This window comes from Coenobita brevimanus, chromosome 72 (assembly GCF_032717465.1).
Source record: "Coenobita brevimanus isolate Jiangsu-jjx chromosome 72, ASM3271746v2, whole genome shotgun sequence".
NCBI lineage: Eukaryota > Metazoa > Arthropoda > Malacostraca > Decapoda > Coenobitidae > Coenobita > Coenobita brevimanus.
In genome coordinates, this window is record NC_137025.1 from 1,770,047 (window position 1) to 1,795,959 (window position 25,913).

The 25,913-nt window shown below is 40.4% G+C and overlaps 1 protein-coding gene across 1 annotated transcript; it reads left to right on the forward strand.

The window, feature by feature from the left end:
* The first annotated feature begins 1,709 nt into the window (after nucleotides 1-1,709).
* Nucleotides 1,710-24,545, forward strand: LOC145407222 (macoilin-1). The gene is made up of 17 exons (XM_080278257.1): nucleotides 1,710-1,789; nucleotides 11,532-11,673; nucleotides 12,491-12,617; nucleotides 13,021-13,150; nucleotides 13,355-13,421; nucleotides 14,931-15,024; nucleotides 16,058-16,153; nucleotides 17,798-18,068; nucleotides 19,422-19,546; nucleotides 19,616-19,665; nucleotides 20,122-20,288; nucleotides 20,627-20,785; nucleotides 21,412-21,594; nucleotides 22,115-22,410; nucleotides 22,881-23,032; nucleotides 24,207-24,270; nucleotides 24,340-24,545. Exons 1-17 carry the CDS (start codon nucleotides 1,710-1,712, stop codon nucleotides 24,543-24,545), a joined length of 2,409 nt encoding a protein of 802 aa, XP_080134383.1.
* The last annotated feature ends 1,368 nt before the right edge of the window (nucleotides 24,546-25,913 follow it).

Genomic DNA, 25,913 nt, shown 5'->3' on the forward strand with positions numbered 1-25,913 from the left:
GACACCATTCAGCAGCTATACCCCGTGTCTGGAATGTTCCTGTCTTTTTAACCTTGCCAGATAGCCTATCACGACAGAGAGAGACATAAGCAGAGGCAGACGTCATGAGGCGCTTATCTCCGAACTCCTTTGAACACGTGGCAGGTTATATACCCACTGTCCTCGGACAAAACCACTGCATTATCCTGGTTACCACAGTTACCTCCCTTATGTGTTACCCTAGTTATTCATTTTACAAAAGGTGGTTGAGCATTTCAATCGAATGGTGCCAGCTACAAGGATTCGAGTCCTGGCTCTGTCGGGCTGTCAGCTTTCTAGCTCGCAGCCTCGCATGCCAAAGATACACGAGACCCTTTTGATAGTACGGGCTTGACTCATTTCTGAAAAGATGCATTTAGGTGGGCAAGAACAATGTTACATTCTAACGCCTGCCTATTGTCAGTCAATCTATCGTCGGCTCTAATTGCTATCTTCTTTACATACAACCCACAAACTCTACAGAAAAACAATGAAGCTGTATCAGAGTTACACAATTTTAACGCAACTAAGAGAAGAGGAATATTCTTCCTGCGAATGGAAATCAACATTGCCTTATCTAAAGTTGCCATTCCTTTATCTAGAATACTTAGCTGCAACTACAGATTAACACTAGAGTAGGTTATGATAGACACCAAGAAATCTCATAGAAAGGATGTAGATTCACACTCACACATACGCCATCCGTAGGTGGGAAAAACTATTAGTGTCTTTCTAGCTGGCCAGTTTTGACTGGTAAGTGGCCAGACCATCCCATATGTCGTTAGCCTATCACGATTTCCGCTAAATTTTCGTGAGTGAACGCACTCGCTTTGGTTTACGATCGAAACCGTTGTCACATTGCACTCAGGACAGTTTAGCTGATAGAACGAACTTTCCAGAAGCGCATAGCTGAAACTCGGAAGACGGCAAAGTAAAATGATAGAACTAAGATCATTTCTCAAAGCAAGTAAATTGATTCAGTTGGCCTATTATACAAACAAGGCAACTTTCATGAACATGTGCGCACTTCATCTCGGCTGTAAAGGTGTTCCATCTGCTTCGCCGTATCATTAAATTAATAGCGAATGACGTCAGAGTCCCTGCTATTGACCGTTTACTCATCACTAGTATTTATTATTATGTAATACAGTGTGGTAACTTGGTGTCGTTACTTCACGTGTTGAAAATTATAAAGAAACTGCATTATGTTTGGGAGAATAACACAGGAAAGGGGCAAGAGATAATCCGATAATAAAATATAAGGGTATTAAAAAAGAAGGCAGTCATTTAATCCGGTCGTATGTCAGCGTTTTCCAGTATAGTTTTATTTTCCCTTTGGACAGAGAGATAAATGTGCGTGCGCAAGCTTGCTAGAGAGATGCTTAAATTTCCATATTCCCCGTTGGTTAGAAAAAAAAAAAAAGCCATTTGCCTTTAAAAGTATCAAATTAAATCTAAAAAGGATCAGGCAATATGCGATTCGGTTATATAGGTTCGAGTCGTTTGAGAATGTCTATAGCTTCAACAAAAGACGATCGGGATGTCGTCGTTTATATTTGCAGATGGCTGACACAACAACAAAGTTACCCCATTAGACGAGATCAGAGGAATTTTTTTCGATTCCCATGCCGTTTGATGACCTCGGACCTGTGTGCTGCATGTATGGGGTAGAGAAATAAAAGCTCTAAATAATGAAGAGGAGAAATGTGGACTGTGGGAAGATTCGTAGACCGATAAAACGGACCAAAATTGGGGAGGGCTTGTACGGAAGGTGAGTTAAAATTTTTGCTAGAGTATTGATGATATTGTTTGTGATTTAAACAGCTTTATTGTCCTTCACACTGATCGCCATCAATCAGAGTAGGCTAATGTATGCTGATGGTTATTAATTATGTCTGAACTACAGGAAAATGTATTCGTAATGATGGTCGTTCAGGCTGGGAATGTTGCAGATGATTGCAACCAGACTATCAATATGCACTCAGAACATATGACTCAACAGCTCACACGTTTAAACAGAACATGGATGAAATGTGTGTTTTGGAGTAGTATGGTTTGTGAGCTGAAGTATTGTTGAAGGGTTAGCATAGAATTTGTATATCTGGCTGAATGCATATGTTTTAGGTTGCCAGTATTGAGTGTTGCATATTGTGTGTGTTGTGGGTGGAAAGCAACAGTTGTGTGTGTGTGTGTGAATTCTGAATATTGCACAACAGACTTTTGTCATGGGGAGGGGTAGTAATGCCTAGATGTAATAATTGCTCCTTATGGTGTGCAACTGCATCATAATGAGAGGTGTCAGTCAGGTAATTAATTAGAAGAGTAATGTACATTCCCTTTTGGTCATGTTATGTTAGTGTGGCTTTAGTTGGGTTTCTAGAATGGTAGGATAGGTTAGGCTGAACTTCTTTGTTGGTGAAGTTGATTGATAAGTAAACCAACCCATCCTGACCTAAACTGACCCACAAGAACAGTGTCGTGAATATTAAGCATCAGTTATGCTGAATAAAATTATTTGGCATAAGCAAGAATACAAATAAGATGGCATCATAGTGAAAAGGTTAATGGAGATTATTTCTTAGCCCTTCACTATAAGAAACTTCTCAAGCTGAATATACAGCAGCTAGCTGACATGTCATTAGCAAGTTTCGGGAATTTTTAGCATTTTTTGGCAGTTGGTTTAGCTTTCAGTCCAAAGAAAACATCACCTACATGGTGTCCAACCGCAGTATGGGGATTTCATACAAGGAAACAAGGCACCAATTGATCACTATTTGATTTTGTAATAGATGAAAAAAAGACATTGTGCTGGAGAGGTTAGGGATGGTGGAAAACATGGATTCATATTGTTGATTTTTAGAAATATTGTAAAAAACATATATGAAGTAGGAAATGTAAATAGTCTTTATCGGTCTATCGGTACCCAGATGCCATAATCCTGTAAGGGGTGGCTGTTTGTCTTTGAGTTGCCATAGTTGTTTTATGGGGAGGGGCACTGACTCTCCACCAACCCACTTGTTGACATGTAGGGAACATGTATGGGTTGGTTACATTGTAAATGGTTTCCTGACCTATAGGAAACCAATAGGGTGTCACTCAGTGTAAACCCACCTGAAAAGGAAAGAAGAGTAATAAAAAGTGACAGGATAGATGGGAGAAATAGGAAGAGGGGAGCCCAGTCATATACACACACACACACACACACACACACACACACACACAAAGAATCATAAAGGTGAAGGAAGAAAATAGAAGAGTCATTAATTCATTGACATGGAGATTCCTTCACCCTTAAAAAAAAAAAAAAAAAAAAAAAAAAAAAAAAAAGTTCAGAAATTGAATGCAGACAAGTGCCACAAATAAAATCAGAATATTGAGAAACCTTTATTTTAGCTTTGAAGTCACCCTTTATAACATTGATTGTCTCTTTTTACTTCTGAGAGTCTTTTTATCACCAAGTGAGGGAAGTGACATTATTTTCACAGTGTGCTGGTATTCTTCATGGTTTCATTGTGTTACCTTGAAAATAGGAAGCATAAATTGTACTGTCTCGTGGAATATAGGTTAACTATATTGCTGAGCATTTTTTATTTATTTATTTATTTATTTTTTAGTAGTTTATTATTGTCCCTGTACATTAACTTGTCCAGTATTTTTGCCCTTCAGGCTCATTAGCAGAAAAGACAGTGCTGCAGCTCTACATCCTTTCCATAGCACTTCTTCATAACACATTCTAGTGTTAATGTATGGTCACAGCTCAGTATTCAAGATGGAGAGAGAGAACAGTTTTAGGCCAGATTAAAAATGGTATGGTTGATAAGGCTTAGAATACTTGTTTGGTTATGTTTAGTATATGTCAGTTATTGAAATAGAAAAGCAAATGCCAGTAATATTCAGAGTTGATAACTGCCAGTCACCAGTATAGCTCCTCTTTTACCCATTGAGTGTGAGACACTGTTATCCTACTATTCTTGCCATCTCCTGGTTGTATTGTTCAGCTTATGACATACTTTTCAAACTGGCAGAGTTAAATATAGCTTTATTAAGCATTAGAAACATGATGGGTGGTAGGTGGGGGTGGTGACCATCATCCACTTGATGTACGGTAGTGTTGCCTGCATCTTCCTTCACCTCTATCAATCTTTTTCTGTCTCTGCCCTCCTCTTCCTATTTCTCCCGTTTTTCCTGTCACTTTTTATTACTGTACTCGTCTTTCCTTTTCAGGTAGCTTTACATTGAGTGACAAGCCTCTTCCTGTAAACCAGGAAACCAGTTACAGTGCTGGGTGGTAACCATATAGCCAACCATATGTGTTCCCTATGTCTCAACAAGTGAGTTGGGAGAGGGTTAGTGCCCCTTCTCGTAAAAAACTAACTCAAAGTCTAATGGCTACCCTTTATGGGATTATGGCATTATGGTGTCTAGCTATAAATAGATAGAGGAAGCTTGATCAGTACAAGGCCTTTCGTAAGTTTAATAAAATAGTTTGGTAGCAGCAAGGGTAAACTATTGTTGCTTGGAATCAGGAGGTTTAAGAATAGAACATGTGGATATTTTATTCAGTTGCTTTGAAGTTGAAATCCATGTATAGTAATTGGTTGAAAGATTCTGCCCACATGAGGAAAAGTTGTTTATTTGGAAGGCACAACAGTTCTAGTCCAACTTGGACCCTGATCAGTGTCTGCATGATAAAGCTTACATCATCTTGAAACACAAAGTGGCAATGAAGGTTATAAAAACTATTTACCACCCAGTCTTAACCAAAAGAGTTGTTGGCAGTGTGGTGAAAATAAAAGAAAACTTCCACTCAAAAAGCAGTGTTGCATTTTTTTTTTCTTTTTTATTAAGGTATAACCTGATCATCAAGCCAGGGTTAAGAAGATGTGGAAATGTGTAATTTGGAGTTAATAATTTTCGAACCCCACCATTTTTACATCCAGACCAGGCAGAATGAGGCCTAACTGTGAAAGCAACAGTTGTTGGTCCTAACCTTGTTACTGTATATTATTACCGGTACTTCTTTCCACAGAATTTTGGTGTTGTAAATGAAAATCCATGTTAAAATTGTATGTTCAAAGATATGTGAATGGGAGCTGTCCTAGATTACCTTCTGCTTAGGAATGACACAGAGCAGCATGTAACTTCATCTAGTCCTGGTTTACAGAACTCTTCTTTCTATGAATGTTTAGATCAGCCCTCTAGCTCAGTTTTAAACAAAAATGCAGATAGTTTTACCACTCTGGGTTGTTGTGAAAGAGATGTGCACATATTGTTATCTTTATACAGTATGTTGCTTGTACTGCTGAATAACCCCGTTGTTCATGAAGTTATATTTATATTTAAGTAACTACAGTAATTCTAGGATAAATACCCTAGACATTGAAGTGAAAGGGTTCTGTTTTTGCTCCACTGAGATATCCATTCGGCTTTTCTATTTTATTTTTCCTTTTGTGGGTCAGAAGGAGCCCATAATAGCATTAGCCAAGATTCATAAATACCGGTATGTTATGATCACTGTTGTTGCATGTAACTGAATTGTTGTAAGTGAGAAGTATATATAGGCTTGCTTGATCACTGAACAAGCAGCCTCACCAGTTTCTAACAACGAGTCCTGTAAGTCACAAGCAAGCAGGATTTTTCATTGATAACGATGCCATGTAATTGAATGCAAATCTCATTGCATATGGGTTAAAGGGATAAAATATTTTACTTTGCATTTTATCCTTATCTCCGGGAGTGGAATCACGGTGATATGAGGATTTTTACCAAAGCTTGATTTATAATACAGTATTGGTGTACTTCTATCATCACATGCTGAAAGTGTCAGCAACATGCCTTTTTCATTGTTGCATGGTGTATACAGGCTACACTGAAAAAATTGTTGTTTAATGGTCACTGTAAACAAATTTAGTGTCTCAGCAGTTCACAGGGGGCTAAGAAGCTGAATAAATTAATCATATGTCCTGGTATGAGCATTATAGGTTGACTGTTCAGTTCCAAAGTACGGTGCTTGTGGGAACTTATGATAGGAGGTAAGTTTGGTCACATTACAATGATGCAAAAGTTAACCACAGGTATGATATAAGCATAGTGTCATTGGAGGTACATCATTATATTTGTAATAGCTAGTTATAGCCTGTGAAGAAAAAAATGAAAATAGTAAACTATTTCAGCACATTATGAATGGTCTCTACAAAGTAGAACAAGGTGTGACAGTGTCATAACAAGACAGAAGTATACCAAAGAGGGTACATGTACTGTATACTGTATGCATATGGCATGTGAGATAGCATACCAGCATTACAAATTGCTGATCAGGCAAGTTCTGCAGTGGTCATGGTATGAGATTCTGACCCTCCCATATCATCACACTATAGAACTATATCAGCATGAATACAGAACAGACATGAAACTTCGTATTGCTGTTGTTGTTACCTGAGGCTCATCTAAATATGAACCTAGTGAACTTCAGACTAAAATTGCCTTTATCCTGCAGTCCACCATTCTCCATTTAGAGGATAGGGAGAGAACTGGGAGTCCTGTATATAATGGGCAGTGGAACTGGTTGTATTGGTGCCATTGTATGAAGGCATCCCGCTTCAGCCCAACAGAATTGTAGGGAGGGAGAGAACTGTAATAAAGGAGAGGGTGTTATTTGCATGCCGCAGGTTGTGTGGTAATGTATCAGCTACATTCTGATACAGGACTTGGAAATCCATGCAGGAATCCATGCACTGTGATAGTTGTGACTTACGATAGTGTTGTACTGCACTTGTTACCCAGGCATCAAACACTGTATTGGCTGTCTCCATAAGGGTAAATGGTATGTTGAACATGTTGATTTTGTCCAGTTGTCACCCGTATTTAATGGCCTAACATAACATGCAATTTGTTAAATCACAAGTAGCTACTGCATGGCTCAATTTCTCTGAGTAATGTCAGTACCGTAGTTGCTCTTGTCATGCTGCTACTGTTGTTTTTCCCCTAAGTTAATCTAAATGTGAGCTTAATGGACTGTGGTCTGAATTTGCTCTTCTGCAGTCATCTTTTTGAGGGAGGGATGTTTGTGTAACAGCAACAGAGCTGCCCTTTTATATCACTGATGCCATGTGTAGTTGTCCCTCTGGCACCAGTTGCTGTGTCATTATTATTATTAATGAAAGTATGACCAGTCTCATAAATTGATTGTATGAATGTAGAAGCATGATAATTTATTCCACAGTAATGTAGATAACAATTCAGTCCTTGAAGTGCATCTGAGTTGTCAGAAATATATAGAGCCTCTGTGATCTACTGACAGTGGTTGAAGCATCATGTGATTAGGCATTGACCACTAAGCTCATACTTAGTTTAGTGTCCTTCAGAAAAATAATCTGTTGGTAATAATAGTTGTATGCTACTCTTTTTACTCTAGTGACCTAAACTTGCCAACTGTCCACAATCAGTGCTGCATTGTATCAGTAGACTATCGTTGGAATATGATGCTAATCATGAATTAATGCTATTGAATGGATATAGTCACAAAATTTTCTTCTCCCACTGTGCAGTGTGAAATGAGCTGTTAAAGGACAGAAATCTCATCCAGATTAAGGTGCAAGGAATAGTCATGGGCTGCATTCCAAAATATTTTGATTTTATGTAAACATTATCAAATTTATTTGTAAATTGGGGGAAACTGGCAGATTGGCTTTATATAATTTGCAATTGAGTTTGAATAGGCAACTTTTTTTTTTTTTTTTTTTTTTTTTTTTTTTCCCCATTAATGTGGACCAAATGATTAAAAAATATTAAAAGAGGTTACTTAAAAGGAGGACTTGCTGTGCTGAAGTGTAGTATTAGGAAGATAGAGATTTAGACATACCAAACTATGGTATACTCATTATACGCTGACAACTTAATTTGGCCATCTCTACCATGACTGCAATAGCCGGTCACAAAGAACTGTGGTTGTAAATCTGCACCACCGTGTTTTTTTTTTTGTGCCATTGAACTAGGCAACAAAAGATGAAAATCCGAGCCAACTCTAAATAACCCCTTCACTTCGAGGATATATTTTCCATTTTCTTCATTCATCCCCCAGACAAGTTTATTCAGTTTAGGAAAGTCCTGTAACAGTCATGGAGTTACTCATGGCTGTATCTGGTCCCTCCTTTTCTCAAAATTTGTCATAAGCTGATTAAAACCAGCAGGAAATAATCTAGTGTAACCTAAAAATGCTACGTTTCTGCTTAAGAAGTCACCGTATTATGGTTGGCCATAGTATGGCTGAAGTTTTCTGTGGACTGGAAGCAAAACCAAGTTCCAAAACGAACAAATTTTTTCCCTCAAATTGCTGAAAGCTGTTGGGAAACAAGAAATTTGAGTTTCGGCTTAGACTTTGACTCTTATGTACCAAAGGTCTGTACTCTGTGTACAGACAGGAATATGAAGAATAAAACTTAAACCATGTTCCTGTGGTGGAGGAGTTTACCTTTGAACAACATTAACCCTTCAGTACAGCGGCTTTTATTTTGTATACCTTGTAAAGGTCTTGTTGCCATCACAGCCGCCCAGTTTTATTCAGCATCGGAGAGACCTGCCGTATAGAGAATGTGTTTTAAGCTATGTCTGGTAACCCTTCTGGACAATGAAATTGCATTTTTGTGTTGTTGCTTTTGGTTATTTTACACAGCTTGGGAGAGACTTGTCATTGTTGTTGTTGTGTTGGTGGTACTGGTAGTCTCAGGCTGATCTGAATGTAACCCTGTTTGACTGCAGTCTCTAGTTGCCCTCATCTTGTAATTCATCCTCCTCCTCTTTAGGGATAGGAAGGGAGTTGAGAGACATTTGTATAACCAGGCATTGGACTCACCAGGTTTTACATTATCCCTAGCACCTAGTAGAACTTAGCAGAGACTCATTATAGTGAATGGGTTAACTGAGGCTTGGGATAGTGCCAGGTCTGTCCACAGTTATCAGGATGATTAGTGAAAGATGAGATTTCCTTTATCAGCTTTTTAAAGTTTTGGTAGGGTGACTGTGATACGATGAGTGAAATTATATACTGTTTACCGGTATGTGGAGGAGAAGGGAATGAAAGAGGTGTGACCATCTGTTACAATAAAAGTGTTGCACTTTTTAAACTGTTTTATTACAGTTTGTACTTTCAGTTTATCCCATAGCTCATATGTACATAAACAGTAAGGTCATTGACCCTATTGCTGCTCCTGATGATAGTTAACATACGGTATCAACAGTCCTGTATTACAGTACCAGTATATGCCTCTCTAGTAACACAGTTCAGATGATCTATTGGCAGTTCATTAATTTTTAATTTAGAGTACTGTATTTAAATAACTAAACTAAACTCAGTACTGGTTTTTTGGTGGTCATTGATCTCAACTTATTACCATGAATAGTTTTGTAGTTTAGAGAGTCACCTTTTATGACAGATATGAGGTATGTGGAAGAAGTTTTGCCCTCTTCAGATCCAGAGGTCACCTAATCCATCATAATATGCAGATTAACACACACACACACACACACACACACACACACACACACACACACACACACACACACACACACACACACACACACACACACACACACACACACACACACATTAAAAGTATACAGTATACATAACATCATTATCAGGGACATTGCACTTTGGTTTATGCTTATCAGTTCAAGGTTTTGTCAATGGCCAGCCTTTCCTGCCTCATGCATTTGGTGACTGCAATTATACAAGGGCATCACTGCATTACATATTTAACTGACAAGGGACTAGGCTACAAATGGAGTAAAAGAGAGTGCATATTATTATTGTTATGGTATATGTTATGGAAAAGTATATGAGAGAGGAGTGTGAGTTGGAGAGAGAGCAGTCTGATTGGTGACTTTGATTATACAATGGTGGTAGGTGGTGGCAACCATCATCCACTCACTTGATGTAGTGCTGCCTACTTCTTCCTTAGCCTTTATCATTCTTTTTCTGTTCCCGCCCTCCTCTCTTCCTATTTTTCCCATCTTTCCTGTCACTTCTTATTGCTTTTCTTTCCTTTACAGGTGGCTTTACATTGAGTGACAAGTCAAATGGTTTCCTGTAAGCCAAGAAACCATTTGTAGCGCTGGGTGGTAACTGTATAACCAAACCATGCGTGCTTCCTATGTGTCAACAAGTGGGTTGGTGCAGGGTTAGTCCCCCTTCCCGTAAAACAAATAACTCAAAGTCAAATGGCCACCCCTTGCGGGATTGTGGCATCTGGCAATAGATAGATAGATAGATTATATATTGCCATCCTACCTTGGTTATTTAACTTACAGAGGAACAGGTTATAGGTGGCATTAGAGAAAGTGCTCGTTATTATCATGGAATATGGAGAGGCGTATGAAGGAGGGCAATCTGATGGCAGAGGACACAGTGACATTGAGGCAATTTGTTTGTGACAGCCCTCTCATAGATGAAAGCATCTGGCAGTAAGTAGATACTGTAGATAAATAGATAGCTCCCTTGCACCTCTTCCCTTGCCAGGTTATTTCTTCATGTTACACATCAGTATTCTCTTGTATATTCTGAATGTTATATGTCACAATAAACAGATACGAATAACATACAGGAGCATGTAAAGGTGTAAAATGTCTAGTAATTCACTAAGAAAGGAATGCTGGAGAGTTCCTGTTCTGTGTTTGTCAAAGGTTAGTTAGAGCAGAAGGTTAAGAAATTTCCATTTACACTATATGCAAGTTTTATTTACAAATTGTCCTTTTGAATGGGTTGAACATCATCCATTAGTATACACAACTTTTCTTAACTGGGAAAGATTAGGCTGGTGATGAATTAATGTTGACTTGTATTTATAATTATATGACGTATTGGGCTTGCCCAAGGCTCATCTGAAATGTGAACTTAGTGGACTGCAGGCTGAAGTTGCCATCCTCCTTCAGTCCACTATCCTGTGTTGGAGTGATAGGGAGGGAGTTGAAGGATGATTGTATAATTTACCAGTAGAGCCTTCCAGTTATATTGGTGCCACCTCATGAAGGCATCCCTTTCCGGCACCAGTTATGTGATTAACAGTGGTAGTCTCCTGTACAGCACCCTTTTATGCCTGAGTTCCTATGGTGGCTTTATACAAGATGATGATGGTGATGTCTTTGTATGATGATGGCGATAATTTACTGGTATATGAGTATTTTTATTTACCTTAGAAGCCTATTTTCCCCAAGAGCGCCTTTGTGTACCAGAGGCTTAAGTGGTGTCTCTGTGTGCGAGTTGGTGATGGTGATGGCTTCATATGTCGATGATGATTATTACAACTTATATACTGTAATTATTTTTTATAGTTATTGAGAAGTATGTTTTCTCATACTGTATCTTTGTTTACATAAGTTCCTATGGTGTCTTTATGACTTGATGTTGGTAATGATGGTTATGTTGTATATTCGTACGATGGTGATGATGATGATGACGACATTGATGATAGCTTATGTAATACTTTTGTGCCTAACTTCTGTATTCCCCTACCCAGCACCTTTGTGTACCTGAAGTTCCTGCTGGTATGGCTGCTGGTGCTGGCGGCAGACTTCCTCCTCGAGTTCCGCTTTGAGTACCTGTGGCCCTTCTGGCTCCTTCTGCGCAGCGTCTACGATTCCTTCCGCTATCAGGGGCTGGTTAGTAGCATTCCAGCATCTTTGTACCTTTTTTGTTAATTGCAAATATCTGCTGGTACTGGATCATAACCCTTCCCTGCCAGGCTATTTATAGCACCGTTGTTCTCTCACTATGCGAATTTTTCCAAAAATAGCCGTTTTTCAGACCTTAATATCTCAGAAACTGTAGCAGTTGGGGAGACAAATTAAAGACCATATTACTCACCAACTCTTCTTGCGAATGAAACCATCCCCAGGTCTGTAGGTCATCTCATCAATGAGTAATGACGTAAAATGAAGAGTAATTTTTGGCACAAGAGGTAGGCTGTATTTGCACGTTGCTGTGCAGGCCGCGGCCCCAATTTTGGCTTCACTCTCAATGTGATAATTTCTCGATTACTAGATAAACTAGCCAGCGGTGTCCAAGTCATGCCCCTTGGCACTATCATTGAGTCCTTTCCTAGTATCCTTGGAAAGAGGCTTGGCATGGGTGGATGAAGCCAATGTCCACGTGAGATAGGAACGGAACTGGACAAAAAGTGTTAAGAAAAATCGTCTTACACCTGGTGAAGTCACAGAGACGACTGAGATGTGGTTGGCTTAGCTGGCAGGAGTCCCTCCCTAGTTTTTGGTGATGAGATCAAATGCCAGTCACGTCAAACTAGTGCGAAAACAAGTGCAGTCCCAACAGACACCCGGCGCCGCCTGGCCACCGATTTCTTGACGGTTCCAACTGACACCTGGCGGTTAAGGGTTAATTTGTAGTGCATATTTTGGTATTATATGATGGTAATATTTCTTGGTGCATGGACTATATATACTCTGTTCTTCCCCACAGGCGTTCTCAGTGCTGTTCGTGTGCATGGCACTGACGTCGGACATGATCTGCCTCCTCTTCATCCCTGTCAACTGGCTTTTCTTCGCCGCTTCCACCTATGTCTGGGTGCAGTTTGTTTGGCACACTGGTATGTCAGCTGTCATACCCAACCCCACACCATTCTGTGGTGGCTTCTCTCTTAAGGGTATAATCTAGGTGACATAGGAAACTTTGTAGCACCTTTATGCCATCTTATGTGTATTGTACCATGATATTTTTGTATGTTATTTTTATATTGGTAGTATTAATGTAGTTGGCTTCAGTAATCAAAGGAGGATAATGTGATGTAATGTGCTAAGTAAATCACTGAGAAAGAGTTCCAGTGAGGCCTTCTGTGCCACTTGGAACGTGATCCTTAATTTTCATTCTTAATGGTTAGGGTCTGTAAGTCTTCTTGCCTGCCTCAGAAGGGAATTGTGGTGGCAATTTTGATTTATAATAAAGTACTTACTCTTAGTTTCTTGATAATGACGTGGTTGTGTGCACTTCAGAGCGTGGAGTGTGCATGCCAACGGTAGTGCTGTGGGCACTGTTTATTTACATTGAGGCGTTGGTGCGCCTCAAGGACATCAAGAATGTTCCCTTTCATCTTGACCTCTGTAGACCCTTCGCTGCGCACTGGTAATGATATGCTGCATTTTCTTTTTTTGCATGAAGGGGAATAGGCTGGTCATCTGCTTCTCAGTTTACAGTTAGTCATCACTATAAGTAGCCTAGTTTGCATCCGTTTCTAGTGTGAAGTCCTCAGAAAGTTAAAGAATTTGCCTGTCAAAGCTCTGTTGTATACCATTTCACATACTCTAGTGACATGAACCTCTGTTTCAGCATTGGGTACCCAGTGGTAACGTTGGGCTTTGGCCTAAAGAGCTACGTCGGCTACAGACTCAGACAGGTGAGAGAATGTCTGGGAGCCAGGAAGGGCATGGAATATTTATTTCTCTATATAGATAGATAGATAGATAGTTAACTTAGAGGATGCCTGATTATGGAAAGGTTAGAAATAGTTTCATTAACATCTTCAGTAGTGAAGAAGTTAAAAACAGTTTTATTAACATCTTCAGTAGAGAGAAGATAAAAACATTTTCACTAACATCTTTGGTTGAGAGAGTGGAAAAAGTTTCACAAACATCTTCAATAGAGAGAGTAGACATAGTTTTACTAACATCTTTGGTAGAGTGAGTAGAAACAGCTTCATTAATAGCTGGTAGAGAGAGAGGGGATAGAAGAAAGTTTCATAGACATTCAGTAACATCTTTGGTAGAGAGAGAGAGAGAGAATAGTTTCTTTAACATCTTTGGTAGAGAGAGAGAGAGAGAGTAGAAAGTTTCATTTACATCTTCAGTAAAGAGTAGAAGCAGTTTCATTAATACAGTATCATCAGTAGGGAGAGAATAGTAACAGTTTCAGTACCATCTTCTGTAGAGAGAGTAGAAGCAGTTTCATTAACTTCTTTATTAGAGAGTAGAAGCAATTTCAGTAATATTTTCAGTAGCAAAAGAGTAGAAACAGTTTTATTAACATATCCGGTAGAGAAAGACAAGAATTAGTTTCATTGACTTCTTTGAGAGAGAGAGAGAGAGAGAGAGAGAGAGAGAGAAATCATTGTCATTAACATCTTTAGTAGAAATAAATATTCTGAAAGGGAAAGGAATAAAAGAAGGTCAGGACAGTAGTTTAGAATCAAGGCAGGTGTTCAGGTGTTGGAATGAGTCACACCATGGAGTGGATCATTTACCGTAATTTTGTATACTTTCTGAAACAGAAATATATACATATGTAGAGTATATACTGTATAGATAGATAGGTAGATATACATATACATATACATACATACATACAGTGTATATCTGTATTTCTCTCTCTCTCTCTCTCTCTCTCTTTGTCCATATATATATATATATATATATATATATATATATATATATAAACTTTTTGGTATAGCTTCGTGATATTATTCAGGTGTTGGAAGGCTTCAGTTGCAGGGATGAGCCACTTCAATCTGACGACATTTTTAATCCCATTCTTGGTGTGTCTAGATAATTTGATTCACCATAGGGTCAAGTTTTCAAGCAGAAGGGATTAGGTTTAGCTTTTATTAATACCTTGTGTGAATAGTCAGACTTTAACTGATTGAAGGTGTTGAAGAGGGCCACCTTCCCATGGTGGCTCTACTGCCAGGTTATAAAACATTCATGAACTCCCTCTCTGTCCACCAAAGGATGGTGGTAGACTAAAGGCCAAGGGCGGCTTGGGGATCTGCAGTCTGCTGGGTTCTCGTTGAGATGAGCCTAGAACCACCACCACAAGAAAACTGAATGAAACCATCAGGGGAGAGCAGTCATAAAATGGAAATTACATCTGTGAACTGAAGGGGTTAATGGCATATTGTTTGTTTTTTCAGAGGAAGCAGCGAGAGGTAGCAAAAGAAAATGAGTTTTACCTGCAGTTACTACAGGAAGCCCTTCCCCCAGAATTGCAGGTGTCTTCTAGTCCAGGTATGTCCTTGGTTTATGTATCTTACCTGGCTTATATCATATTTCATATTGTTACCACTAATTTCTTTTTGCTAGAATGATTGATATGTTGTTTTTATTGATCACTGTTAGTTTTTTTTCACGGTCAATTATTGTGGTCATTTATCTCTTCTCAGATCATCAGCCTTTGTGCTTAATTATCTCATCTCTTAATTTCTTTCATGTTATTTATTTATTTTCTTAATGACGTTGATCACTATGTTCATTACCTTTTGTGAACAATCATTGGGCCTATTTATCGTGTCCTGCGTGATCAGCCTTTATGCTCACCTATCTCATGCCAGATTTCTTCTCATAGCTATGATTTTATATATATATATATATATATATATATATATATATATATATATTTTAATGTTCATTACCTTTTTCACATGATCAGTCCCTCTGTTTACTGTTTGTATCTCCCCTCCCCTCCTTTTTTTCCTATCCAATACTTTTTTCACATGATAGGTTAATATGTTTACTGTATTTATCTCCCCTTCCCAGACAACTTCTGTGCTCACTTACATTGCATTATAATTTATTTCGTATGCCTACACGTGTTCACTGTTTTCGTCATAATATTGTAGGACATTGTTAATGTGCAGTCTTTTATTTTCATTAGTCACTGTTTGTTATCTTTGTTTCATGAACGGTCACTGTGCTTATTTACTTAGTCCCACATGGTTAGCCTCTTTGCACACATGTCATGTCTCATAATTTGTTTCATATCAACTGAATGTGGTCGTACAGTTTTCAGTGTGAAGGATGGTTTGGGTTTGTTTCTCATAGAATACTGCTGTGGGGGAGAAAATGGTCACACCCTGAATGTCAGGCCTGAATTTCCATTTAGCCTAGCTCTAGGCCCCTGTACAGCAGACAATAAAAAATTGAATGATGGATGGATGAACCAGCAGATGATAGAAAGACTCGTACATGATGAGCTCAGTGTTTGATGATAGTTCCCTCTTTGAGGGAGACTAACCCCTTCTCCTTCCCTCTGGTGACACAGGTGTGAAGGAGAAGGGTGAAGAGCTGGGTGTAAATGGTGAGGTGGAGGTTGCGGCAGTAACGGCATCATCACCGTCATCCTCTGCCAACCATACAGGTATGTTGTATACCTTATGCCCAGAAGGGAGGTAGACTCAGGATATTAAGTGATGGAAAGAGACAGCTTCACATGGTGGAACCAGCATATCTAGGCAGCTGCATTGACTGGTAATGCGAACCCTTGAACCCCCACCCTGTCCCCCGAAAGGAGGATGATGGAGTGCAGGAAAAGATTCAACCTGCAGTCCATGAGGTACACGTTCAGATGAGCCAAGACCACAACAGCAAATCTGTCTCTTCCAGCCTGTGTTTATTGTACATGAGAAGTTAGGGTAGAATGACTATTTGTGTGAGTTTATTCATTTGTTTTATTTAATTTTATAGATAATGAGTCCAGCTGTGGGCGGAGCTTTTGAATGTTGTTTGAAATGTTTGTATTTTACCAAACTGCTTATTTCTTAACTCATTGCAAGTATTAATATATGCCGAGTTTGTGGATTGCATTAATATGGTGAATTGTTAGTGTTCATTGGATGGTTTTATGGCCTGGTAGCTGGACACTCATTTGTAAAGTTCTCCTAGTTTTGTGTTTATTTCTGGAGCCCAGCCATCCCATATATTATTGGAGAAAATGTTAGAATGTTAAGGATTACATTGAATTGCATCTTAAAGGTGTAGATTATGTTGAAGCCAGTGTTTAGTTACTATTGGAGTCAGTGTATTGATACTAGATAACGATGAAGTGAGTGTTTTAAGTATATGTTCAAGCTTGCTGTGGCTCAGTGGGTTAGAGCGCTCCACTCTGACCGTAGGGTCGGAGGATCGAATCCACCCAAGGGTCATTGGTAGACATCAGGAAGGGCATCCGGTCATAAAATGCTGCACGCTCCAGTCCAAAAGTCCTCTACCCAGGGGCAACGCCTTAGCCTTTCAGGGATACCTGGTGTAAAACTTTTTTTTTTTTTTTTCAGTATTTATAGAAGGTAGATGGTAGTGACCATTATCCACTTACTTGATTTAGTGCTGCGTGCTTCTTCCTTCCTCATTTTCATTGTATATCTGTGTTTGTGCTCCTCTTTTCCTACTTCTCCCTTTCCTTCCTGTCCCTTTTTAGTACTCTTCTCATCACTTCAGACATTACTACACTGAGTGATAAGCCTAATAGTTATGGTTACCTGTAACCCAGGAGACCATTTACAATGGTGGGTGGTATCCTTGTAACCAGCTCATGGCAGGTGGAGCCTATTCTGGTGCCACTGTTAACTGGGAGAAAAGTCTTTAAAGCAGCATTCACTCAGGAGCCAAACCTCCACACTTTTTCTTGCACCTTGCTGTGGCAAGGCACTGTCACCCACTATGGAACACTGGTACACTATACAGGACAGCCATGTAGGGGCAGTTGCTTGCCTGTGGTTGATGAGTCTGCTTGGCCAGACAGACTGGGGTTGATCGACAAGCAACAACACTATTTACAGTTACACCAGCTCTGCCTCTGACATGTATTTTCTTCCTTTCTGTACCTTACCTCACCCCATTGTTAGGTGAGAAAAAAAAAAAGAGGTTGTGACAATGATGAAAATGTTGATGATGATGATAATGATGATGTCATCGCCGCTGTTAGTCTGAAAATCTAAATAAAATTAGGTACTGTAACAGCATTTTTTATGTCAGTTTAATTCCGGTATTTATTTTTCTGTTGCAGGAGGGGGCTGCAGTATAAGCAGCAGTAGTAGTAATAGCAGTAGCAGCAGTAGTAGCAGTAGTAGTAGCAGCAGTAGCAGTAGTAGCAGTAACAGTGTGGGTGGGGGCGGGAGGGGTGGTGGTCGGGGGATGAAGTTGGAGCCTAAGGTAGCGGAACAGAGCGGAGAGGAGCCGCCCACCCCACCACCACCCACCATACACCGGGCAGACAAGAACAGGATGCCAAATGGAAGCACAATACCTGCCGAGTTTGAATATATGCAAAAGAAGGGGTGAGTTCATGTTTACAGTGTTTCCTTCTTTAATGTTGTTTTTACAAGAATGTCATCTTTTCTTGTATTTTGTACATGATATACCCACAATATCAAGTTTTCTTAAATGATACTCCATCAAATCCAGCTTCCTTATTTGTGACAATGCCTTGTAAGTGGTTTGTGACAAGATCTAGTTAAAACTTTTATTTCAGAAGTCAAACTCTTTCAGTTTCAAGTAAGTGGCTAGAAGTTTTTTGCCATGAAAATTCATCATTGATTTGATCTGTTGATTGTAATGATCTTTGCAGTCATATCATTAGCATAGTCAGCATAGACAGAATTATTACGGGAATTGTATATGGTAGTATTAGAGCTCAGAATTTTTGTATGAAGCAAAAAAAAATCAAGTTGCCTTGTTCATTATTATTATTAACCTATTATTATTATTATTATTATTATTTTATGGTAATGGTGAATCTCCAAAATTGTTTTGAACAGTCACAACTTGATGTGTGATGGGGTTACGTCAAGCGAAAACCTATTGCATAATGATTTATCGCATATTGATGTCAAATTAACGTGGGTTCAGTGGAGTCATGTGACATTTAACCAAAATCTCAAAAAAACCTACTTTTTTAGGCTTGCCCTCTGCAGCCCCAGTGGCACCATGCTTTTCAGTAGGGGTAGCATCCTTTCCAGACATGATTTCCAAGTAACTGGTTTCAGATTTCACACAAAAAAGTTGTCACTTTACTTAATATTACACACTGCGCTATTCATTGTGCATGTGTTATTTGGTGATAGCAGTGATGTTTCAGTGGCCATGCACTCACGAAACGGAATGAAAGGGAGAGAATCACAGCGAATGTAAATACTGGGCGTCCATCTTGGCCCAAACAGCTGACTGTCAGCATGCGCTGGAGGCACCATGTATGCTTGGGGATTTCATGATTGTTAACTTGAAACTGGATATAACTTTAACTTCATTATTCTGTGGACTTACCATATCCCGGACTTGTATACCGAGTCATGGTTATTTATTCAAGGTGATCTTCCCTATCTTTTTTGTACTGAGAAATACGATCAGAGTAAGGATGATGATGAGGATTGTTGTTTGTGATCATTGCTATGTTGTTGTTGGAGCTCTAGGCTCATCTAAATGTAAAACTGGTAGACTGCTGCCTGAAGTTGCCTTTGTCTTGCGAATCTTACTCGTCTTTCAGGGGATAGGGAAGGAGGTGAGGGACATTTGTATAACCAGGCAGCGGTATACCCAATTATATCATTGTTGCCAGATGAAAGCATCCCCCTCGTGTGCTGTGGTAAATGATATTACGTGTACTGTAATATATAATGCTTCCACCCCCACAGGTGGCCCCATTCACGCTCTGTCAATGATTATGACGAGAGTGAGGCAGAGCGTGATAAAAACGCCAAGTCTGGGGGTGGGGGTGGGGCGGGGCAGGGAGGTGGTGGAGGGGGCTCTTCATCCCACCATCACCACCACCACCACCACCATCACCACAACCAACCCAGCCCTGCACCCCCACACACCATCGCACCACCCTCCACATCCATTGAAGTGGAGAAGAAAAGGGTGAATGCCCCTGTACAGGTGAGGGAAGAAAGGGAGATATGGGGATGTAGGGGGAGGGAGGTGTGGAGATGGTTGAGAGACAGGGATGTAGGGGAAGGGAGGTGAGGAGAGGATTGAGAGACGGTAGGTAGGGAGATAGAGCCAGGGAGGTGATTGAGAGAGAAGGAGGTGGGGAGAGAGAGGGATGAGGCGAGGATTAAGAGAGAGATTTTAATGAAGTTTCTTGTAATGAGCTTTAAATCTACAACTTCTTTGTCCCAGCCTGGGATTGAATTTGAAGTCACATCTTTTCTGACAGCAGACAGTTCTCACACGTTATAGTACTGTATTCAGCATATTTTAGGAAAGCATTTATTTCCCCAACTGTACTGCCTTCCATAATTCCATACTGCCATCTTGCACCCAAGCTTTAACAGTCTCATATTGCAGATTTTCTCAGTGCCATAGCCTGAACCATAATTTCCTCCACAGCAGAGCAATGGATCTGCGCGGCTGCCAGGGTCGCACACCAACAATCTGCGGGGTGATGGGGGTGGTGGTGGGGGCGGGGGCTCATCTGGTCCCCGAGACAAGAAAAATAAGAACAAGGAGAGCAATAGGGACGCTCCCCCACCCAAGGACGATACCGTCAATATTATAAGGTATGGTTTTTGTTGCCTCTGGTATATAATAATTTCATTTTGGTTTAGGCTGCTTACCACTGAAGTTGTGGAAGTAACCCAGTTCCATCAGGGAAAAAATGATGACTGTAATAACCATAGAGACTCATTCATGCCACATACCTAAGGCTTACTAAATTTCATGCAACCACAAATGTGGTATTTAAGTGTGGAATATCCTAGTTTGGTCAGGTAAATACAAACTGAGTATAGCACAGGAACCAAGGAGACTAATTCATACCACATCTGGTAATTTTAAGGGTGCTTAGTCTTGTCAGGTAAGAAGAAACTGACTATAATAATGTGGGTGTGTCCCCCAGGCTGGAGTCGGACATAAAACGTCTGAAGGCGGACTTGCAGAGTTCGCGTCAGACGGAGCAGGAGCTGCGGAACCAGATCAACACCCTGGTCTCCGGGGACAAGCTCACCCGGCAGGAGCTCAACCAGCTCCAGCAGGACAACGATAACCTCCAGAACAAGTTTGTATAAGTGTTGGGTCACTTGATACAGCACAACAGATGAAGATTCCTAACCTAACTCTAACCTTACCATAAATCTAACCTAAGCCTGGCCTAGCCTAGTCTGGCATAACCTAACCTAACCTAACCTGCCAGGAATTGGGGCTCCAATTCCATCCCCCTTTCCATGCATACTGGGTTAGAGATGTTGCAACTCCATTGCTTGGGTGTATTACAGAAGCAGTCTTATAATATTCCAAAAAAAAAGTTACACCAACAGATCCTTGCCAGCAGTGTGACCTGACTTCCCAATTTCTCCTTCCTTGTAGAATGTCAGAGAATATCTTTTCTTGTAGTCTTTCATGTGCTTAATATTGGCATTACAGGAAATTACTGTGTAGCCCTTTCCATCATAACAGCCAGCAAGGAAATATCAGTGAACTTTTGATGCAACAGAAAGGGGAGATAGAACCTGGAGCTTTCTTGCTGTTGGACACTATGTCCTGAAGGACATTAGACAGGCTAGCTGAAAACATTCTCACCTGAAGGAATGTAGGAGACCTGATAATGATGATGATGATGTTAATGACAACTGACTATTCTTCCCCCCTCCTCCCTTCCCATCCTCCCTCATCTGCTGCCTCCAGACTGCATGGGCTGGTTACAGCGCGACAGAATGACCGCTCGACTATCAGTGGGCTGGAGCGGCGGCTGGCGGAGGAGCGGCGGGCAAGACAGGCAGCTGAGGCTCAAGTGGCTACCCTGGAGCGCCGCCAGAAGAAGGCCGAAGAGCAGGCACAGGCACGTGCACATGCCCTCGCCACTGCAAAGTAAGTCCACACACTACAGCTCTGTCACCCACAGGACATTTCAGTTTTCCAAAATATTTTCATTCATTTGCAGTTTACTGTACATCTGCTACACTGAACACACTTTATTGTATGTAGACACTGTAATAGGTTTTTCCGGCGTGTGAGTAGGGACAGAAATGCCGTGAATCCCCTTTTGTCAGGAGCACCCATCATAAAATACAACATTGCACAGGTACAGTAGATGGAGTCAGTAAAAATATGGTACCACATGGTAAGACATTAGGACAGTTATAAGAGGGTGATATAGAGAAACATGATAGAACTTTTTTCCTGACTAGTAAAAGCAGGTTAATCTGAGAGCATTCATTCCGTTGAAGAAGCTCATTTGCAGAAACAAGTTTCATATTGACCTCATGCTTTCCCACATTACTCTTTCTAGGTTTATTATGATTTTTTTAAGTAACTGATATTCTCACTAATATTTGTCTCATCTCATGCATGCTGTTGACACCTTCTTCTTGCTTTGTGTTTGTATCAGGAGTGAGTGCAGTGAGACGTGCCGCAGCCGCCGCAGTGAGCTTGAGGCGGAGGTGAAGAGAGCACGGCGTGAGCAGCGTGCAGCTGAGGAGCGGGCCAGAGGAGCTGAGCGAGAGAACGCAGCACTGAGGCAGTACAAGGACACACAGAGTGAGACAGAGGTGCTCATGTCTGCACTGTCAGCCATGCAGGACAAAAACTCACACCTGGAGAGCTCCCTTTCTGCTGAGACCCGTGTCAAGCTGGACCTCTTCTCTGCCCTGGGCGAGGCCAAGCGACAACTTGAAATTTCACAGGGTAGGTTGAGAGCTGAAGTGGGATTACAGAAGAGAAAATGTGTGGAGTATTTATCAGGAAGATTAAACTTCCTACAGATATATGGTATCAGTCAACAAACACTGCAGTTGAACAGAGAAGTAATTCCTTGACTTTTTTAGTATGATGATGTCTTCTGTTCACTGCAGTTGAGCAGTTAGTGTGGTGAAGTCTTCTGTTATTTTTTAATTTTAATTTTTTTTTATTTTTTCTCCCGTCATCAGTTTATTTTGGTCATACGAGAAAACCCATGAAGGGAAGGTGTGTCTTCACAGTGAGGCATTTCTCCTAAAATGAGTACAATTGTTTGAAAGTATCAAGTATGCCATTAGAAAAAAAAAATTGTAATGAAAGATCAGTAGCTACATTACATGGTAGGATACATATTGAGAGTATGCAACATTTATCGCTAATATAAATGCAGGTTGAGTATTAGTGATGTACTTTTACAGGTCTGGTGACATCCAAAGAGAAGGAGATTGAGGAGCTGAAGGCCAAGATAACCGAGGTGCTGGCTGTGTGTCCCCCCACCTCCTTCCAGGCCACCCCACCCGGCCTTGATGCACCCACACCACTCCACTACACCTCAAAACTCCTTCCACCGGTCAGTCTCAGCTTCCCCAACAATGCTGAAGTGGTTCACACATATTTTACTCTAGTGCCAGACTTAAACTTGAAGTGGTTAAGACTGATTGAATTAAGAAAAGTACTGTACCGTGTTGCTGTGTCAACCATACATTGACTTGTGTTCCTCTTGTATTTCACAAATTTAGTTTTTTATGATCTTAAGTTAGTTGCATTAGTTTGAGGAGTGCTAACTTCATTCTAGGGGTCGCTGAAGCAGAAAAGGAGTAATTTCATGATAGCTGACATTATGTGAATATACATCTTGGTCATTGTAGTATAATGTGACTTATGTAAACAATATAATTGGTCAGGGTGTTTCACAGGGTGTAGCTGCCTGCCATGTGTCAACCTTGTCTTATTCCCATGGATCCACCACTGCCCCTGCTAGCTAGTGAGGCACAGGAGTAATCTGGTCATATACCGATAAGTAGGCTATTCGAGCTAGCTGAAGTTGAATTTTATTGTACTGTAGAGCTGATCAGGTACACTTTGTAGAAAAGTATGTAGGGTCCATTTGAGTTCATTCTTTAGTAGATAGGTGATTTATTAAAGGACCTGAGAGTGTGAGTTGACACCCAGTTTTCTTTAAGGCTAATATGCAGACATTGTTATTTCACGTCAGGTATGCACAACCTTTCAAGAATATACAGTGCAGTATCATACTATAATTACATTATTTTTGTAATATTGGTTGCTAGCTGCAAATGAGAATTTTAGTTTTTTGTATGAATTTTTGTAATACTGAATGTTGTGTTAAAATGCAGTATCACTGGGCTTCATTGGAAAAGCATTTATTGGCATATGTTTTGTGGAATTAGTTCTTTTGAGTTTCAGGTGCTTCCTTCAGCTGAATAGAATCTAGTGGTAGTCAGAGTAAAATTCCAAACTTCCAGATCACACTCCAAGGGTTTAATAGACCTATGTTTCTGAATGCATATGCAACTTTGGAGCCAGAATTCCAGGGGTTTGAATGGTGTGTGAATGGTTGTGAGGCCTTGTGCACTGGATACTTCCCCCCTCTTCCCTCACTTTTATGCTCTCTCTTTTTTCCTGGATCTTAACAGCTTTAATGATGATGTTGACAGTAATAGTAATGATGATGGTGACGATGATGATGATAAGTGACCATTATTTTTTTTTCCTTCTTGCAGCAAGTGTCAACGTCTGGTCTGGGTGGCGGTGTGGTGCTTGTTGACGGTTTGATGGAGGCTGCACCCCCATCCCCACTCACCCCTTCCCTGGCCCCATCTCCCCTTACCCCGTCCCTCGCTCCATCACCCCTCGTGGACCCCCTCCGCTCCCTGGCCTTCCCCCCACAGCCCCAGTCTCCCCCAGTCCAGCCACCTCATGCTGCATCTCCCCCACCTCTCCTTACTGCCCCACCCCCACAGCAGACTCAGACCCCAGCCCCAAAGAATCCCCAACACTCAAACTTGGACCCCAATGCCCGCGTCTACACCCCAAAGGGCACAGTGACTTCAGAGGCCTGAGTTTGGGATACCTACTTTGCCACAGATGCCCTGACCACAACAACCACCACCACCACAGGAAACATAGCAACACCATCCACAACCACTACAGAAACTACAAGACTGGCTGACACAAGTTTCTACCACTGGTACTGAAGAATTTATACTCACAGTATAAACAGCCCATACTAAGGATAACTCACCAAGAAAATAACTACAGTAAGAAAAACAGTAAATAAAGAAGCAAGGGAAAAGGTCAGAAAAACCCACCTGAAGGAGTCAGAAAAAAAAAAAAAAAGAATACTGTATAAGGAAAATCCACAGTAAAAAAATAACACAGTAAGAAAACCCACTGTGAGAAAGACCAACAGTAAGAAAAGCTAGGAAACCAGATCTAAAATAAACATGAATATTGTATATAACATAACTGCAGCCATAACATGGTACATAAGCTATATAATCCATTTTTGCAACTGCAAGATAATTTATCAACTCATATTCTAGCAGTGATGAGAGTCAGTACCAGTAGGAGCTTGAGCTTCATCTGCAGAAAAATAACTATCAGAATGAACCATTGCAACTGGCCACAACAGCAAAGATACTGAGTGTCAGCCATCATGTTACACCCTGAAAACTTTAAGCAAGACCAGTAAGAGTGACATCTATAGAAAAATATTAGATTAAAAACAAGAACGAAACTTTCAACCATTATTGAAAAAGTAAACAGAGCAGAATTTGCAACCAGAATGAGTAAGAAAACTGATTATTCCACAACAACTAGATGAAAAGGCAGTTTATTCTGCCACAGAAAAAGAAACCCGGTTATTTTTCCACAACAGAGTGAAAACATGTTAATTTAATGCAGCAGAATGAGAAGAAAGCTGATAATTCTGAAGCAACAGGAGCGACAGAAGCTACCAGATTGAAAAATGGCCAATTCGATGCAAGTGGGGTGAGGTGGGTCAGAGGTTAAGAAAACCGGCACCTCCCCCTCAAGGTTGTTTACGTTTGTTAACGTCTTGTGTTTTATAGCATTTGTTATTTTTTGGTTTGGGGATTTTTTTTTTCCTGGGCATCAGAAAAGAAATTGCTTGAAAAAATGGTGTATGGTATGTGTTCTCATATATACCTTTATGTATATAACCAGTCTAATATGTTTTCATGCGGAACAGAAAGAAACATAGAAAATTTACCACTTTGTGTTTTGTATCAAGCCTGGGTAAAAATGACTTGGAAATAAAGTGGTTTTTCCATATATCGCTATGCTTATGGATACTGTACCAAGAATTGCAAGTTCCGTGGATTCAAGGGCTGTTTGAATTTTTCTCTCGCAGCGTGTGGAATGCGTTTTTGCCAAGCAGTAGTAAATATAGGGTGGTGTGTATATTG

Bases quoted from the DNA above. Each gene is read 5' to 3' on its own strand.
- LOC145407222 (XM_080278257.1), top strand. From the start codon at position 1,710: ATGAAGAGGAGAAATGTGGACTGTGGGAAGATTCGTAGACCGATAAAA. The intron at 13,422-14,930 runs GTGAGAGAATGT...TTGTTTTTTCAG, and splicing joins TCGGCTACAGACTCAGACAG to AGGAAGCAGCGAGAGGTAGC. The intron at 15,025-16,057 runs GTATGTCCTTGG...CTGGTGACACAG, and splicing joins GCAGGTGTCTTCTAGTCCAG to GTGTGAAGGAGAAGGGTGAA.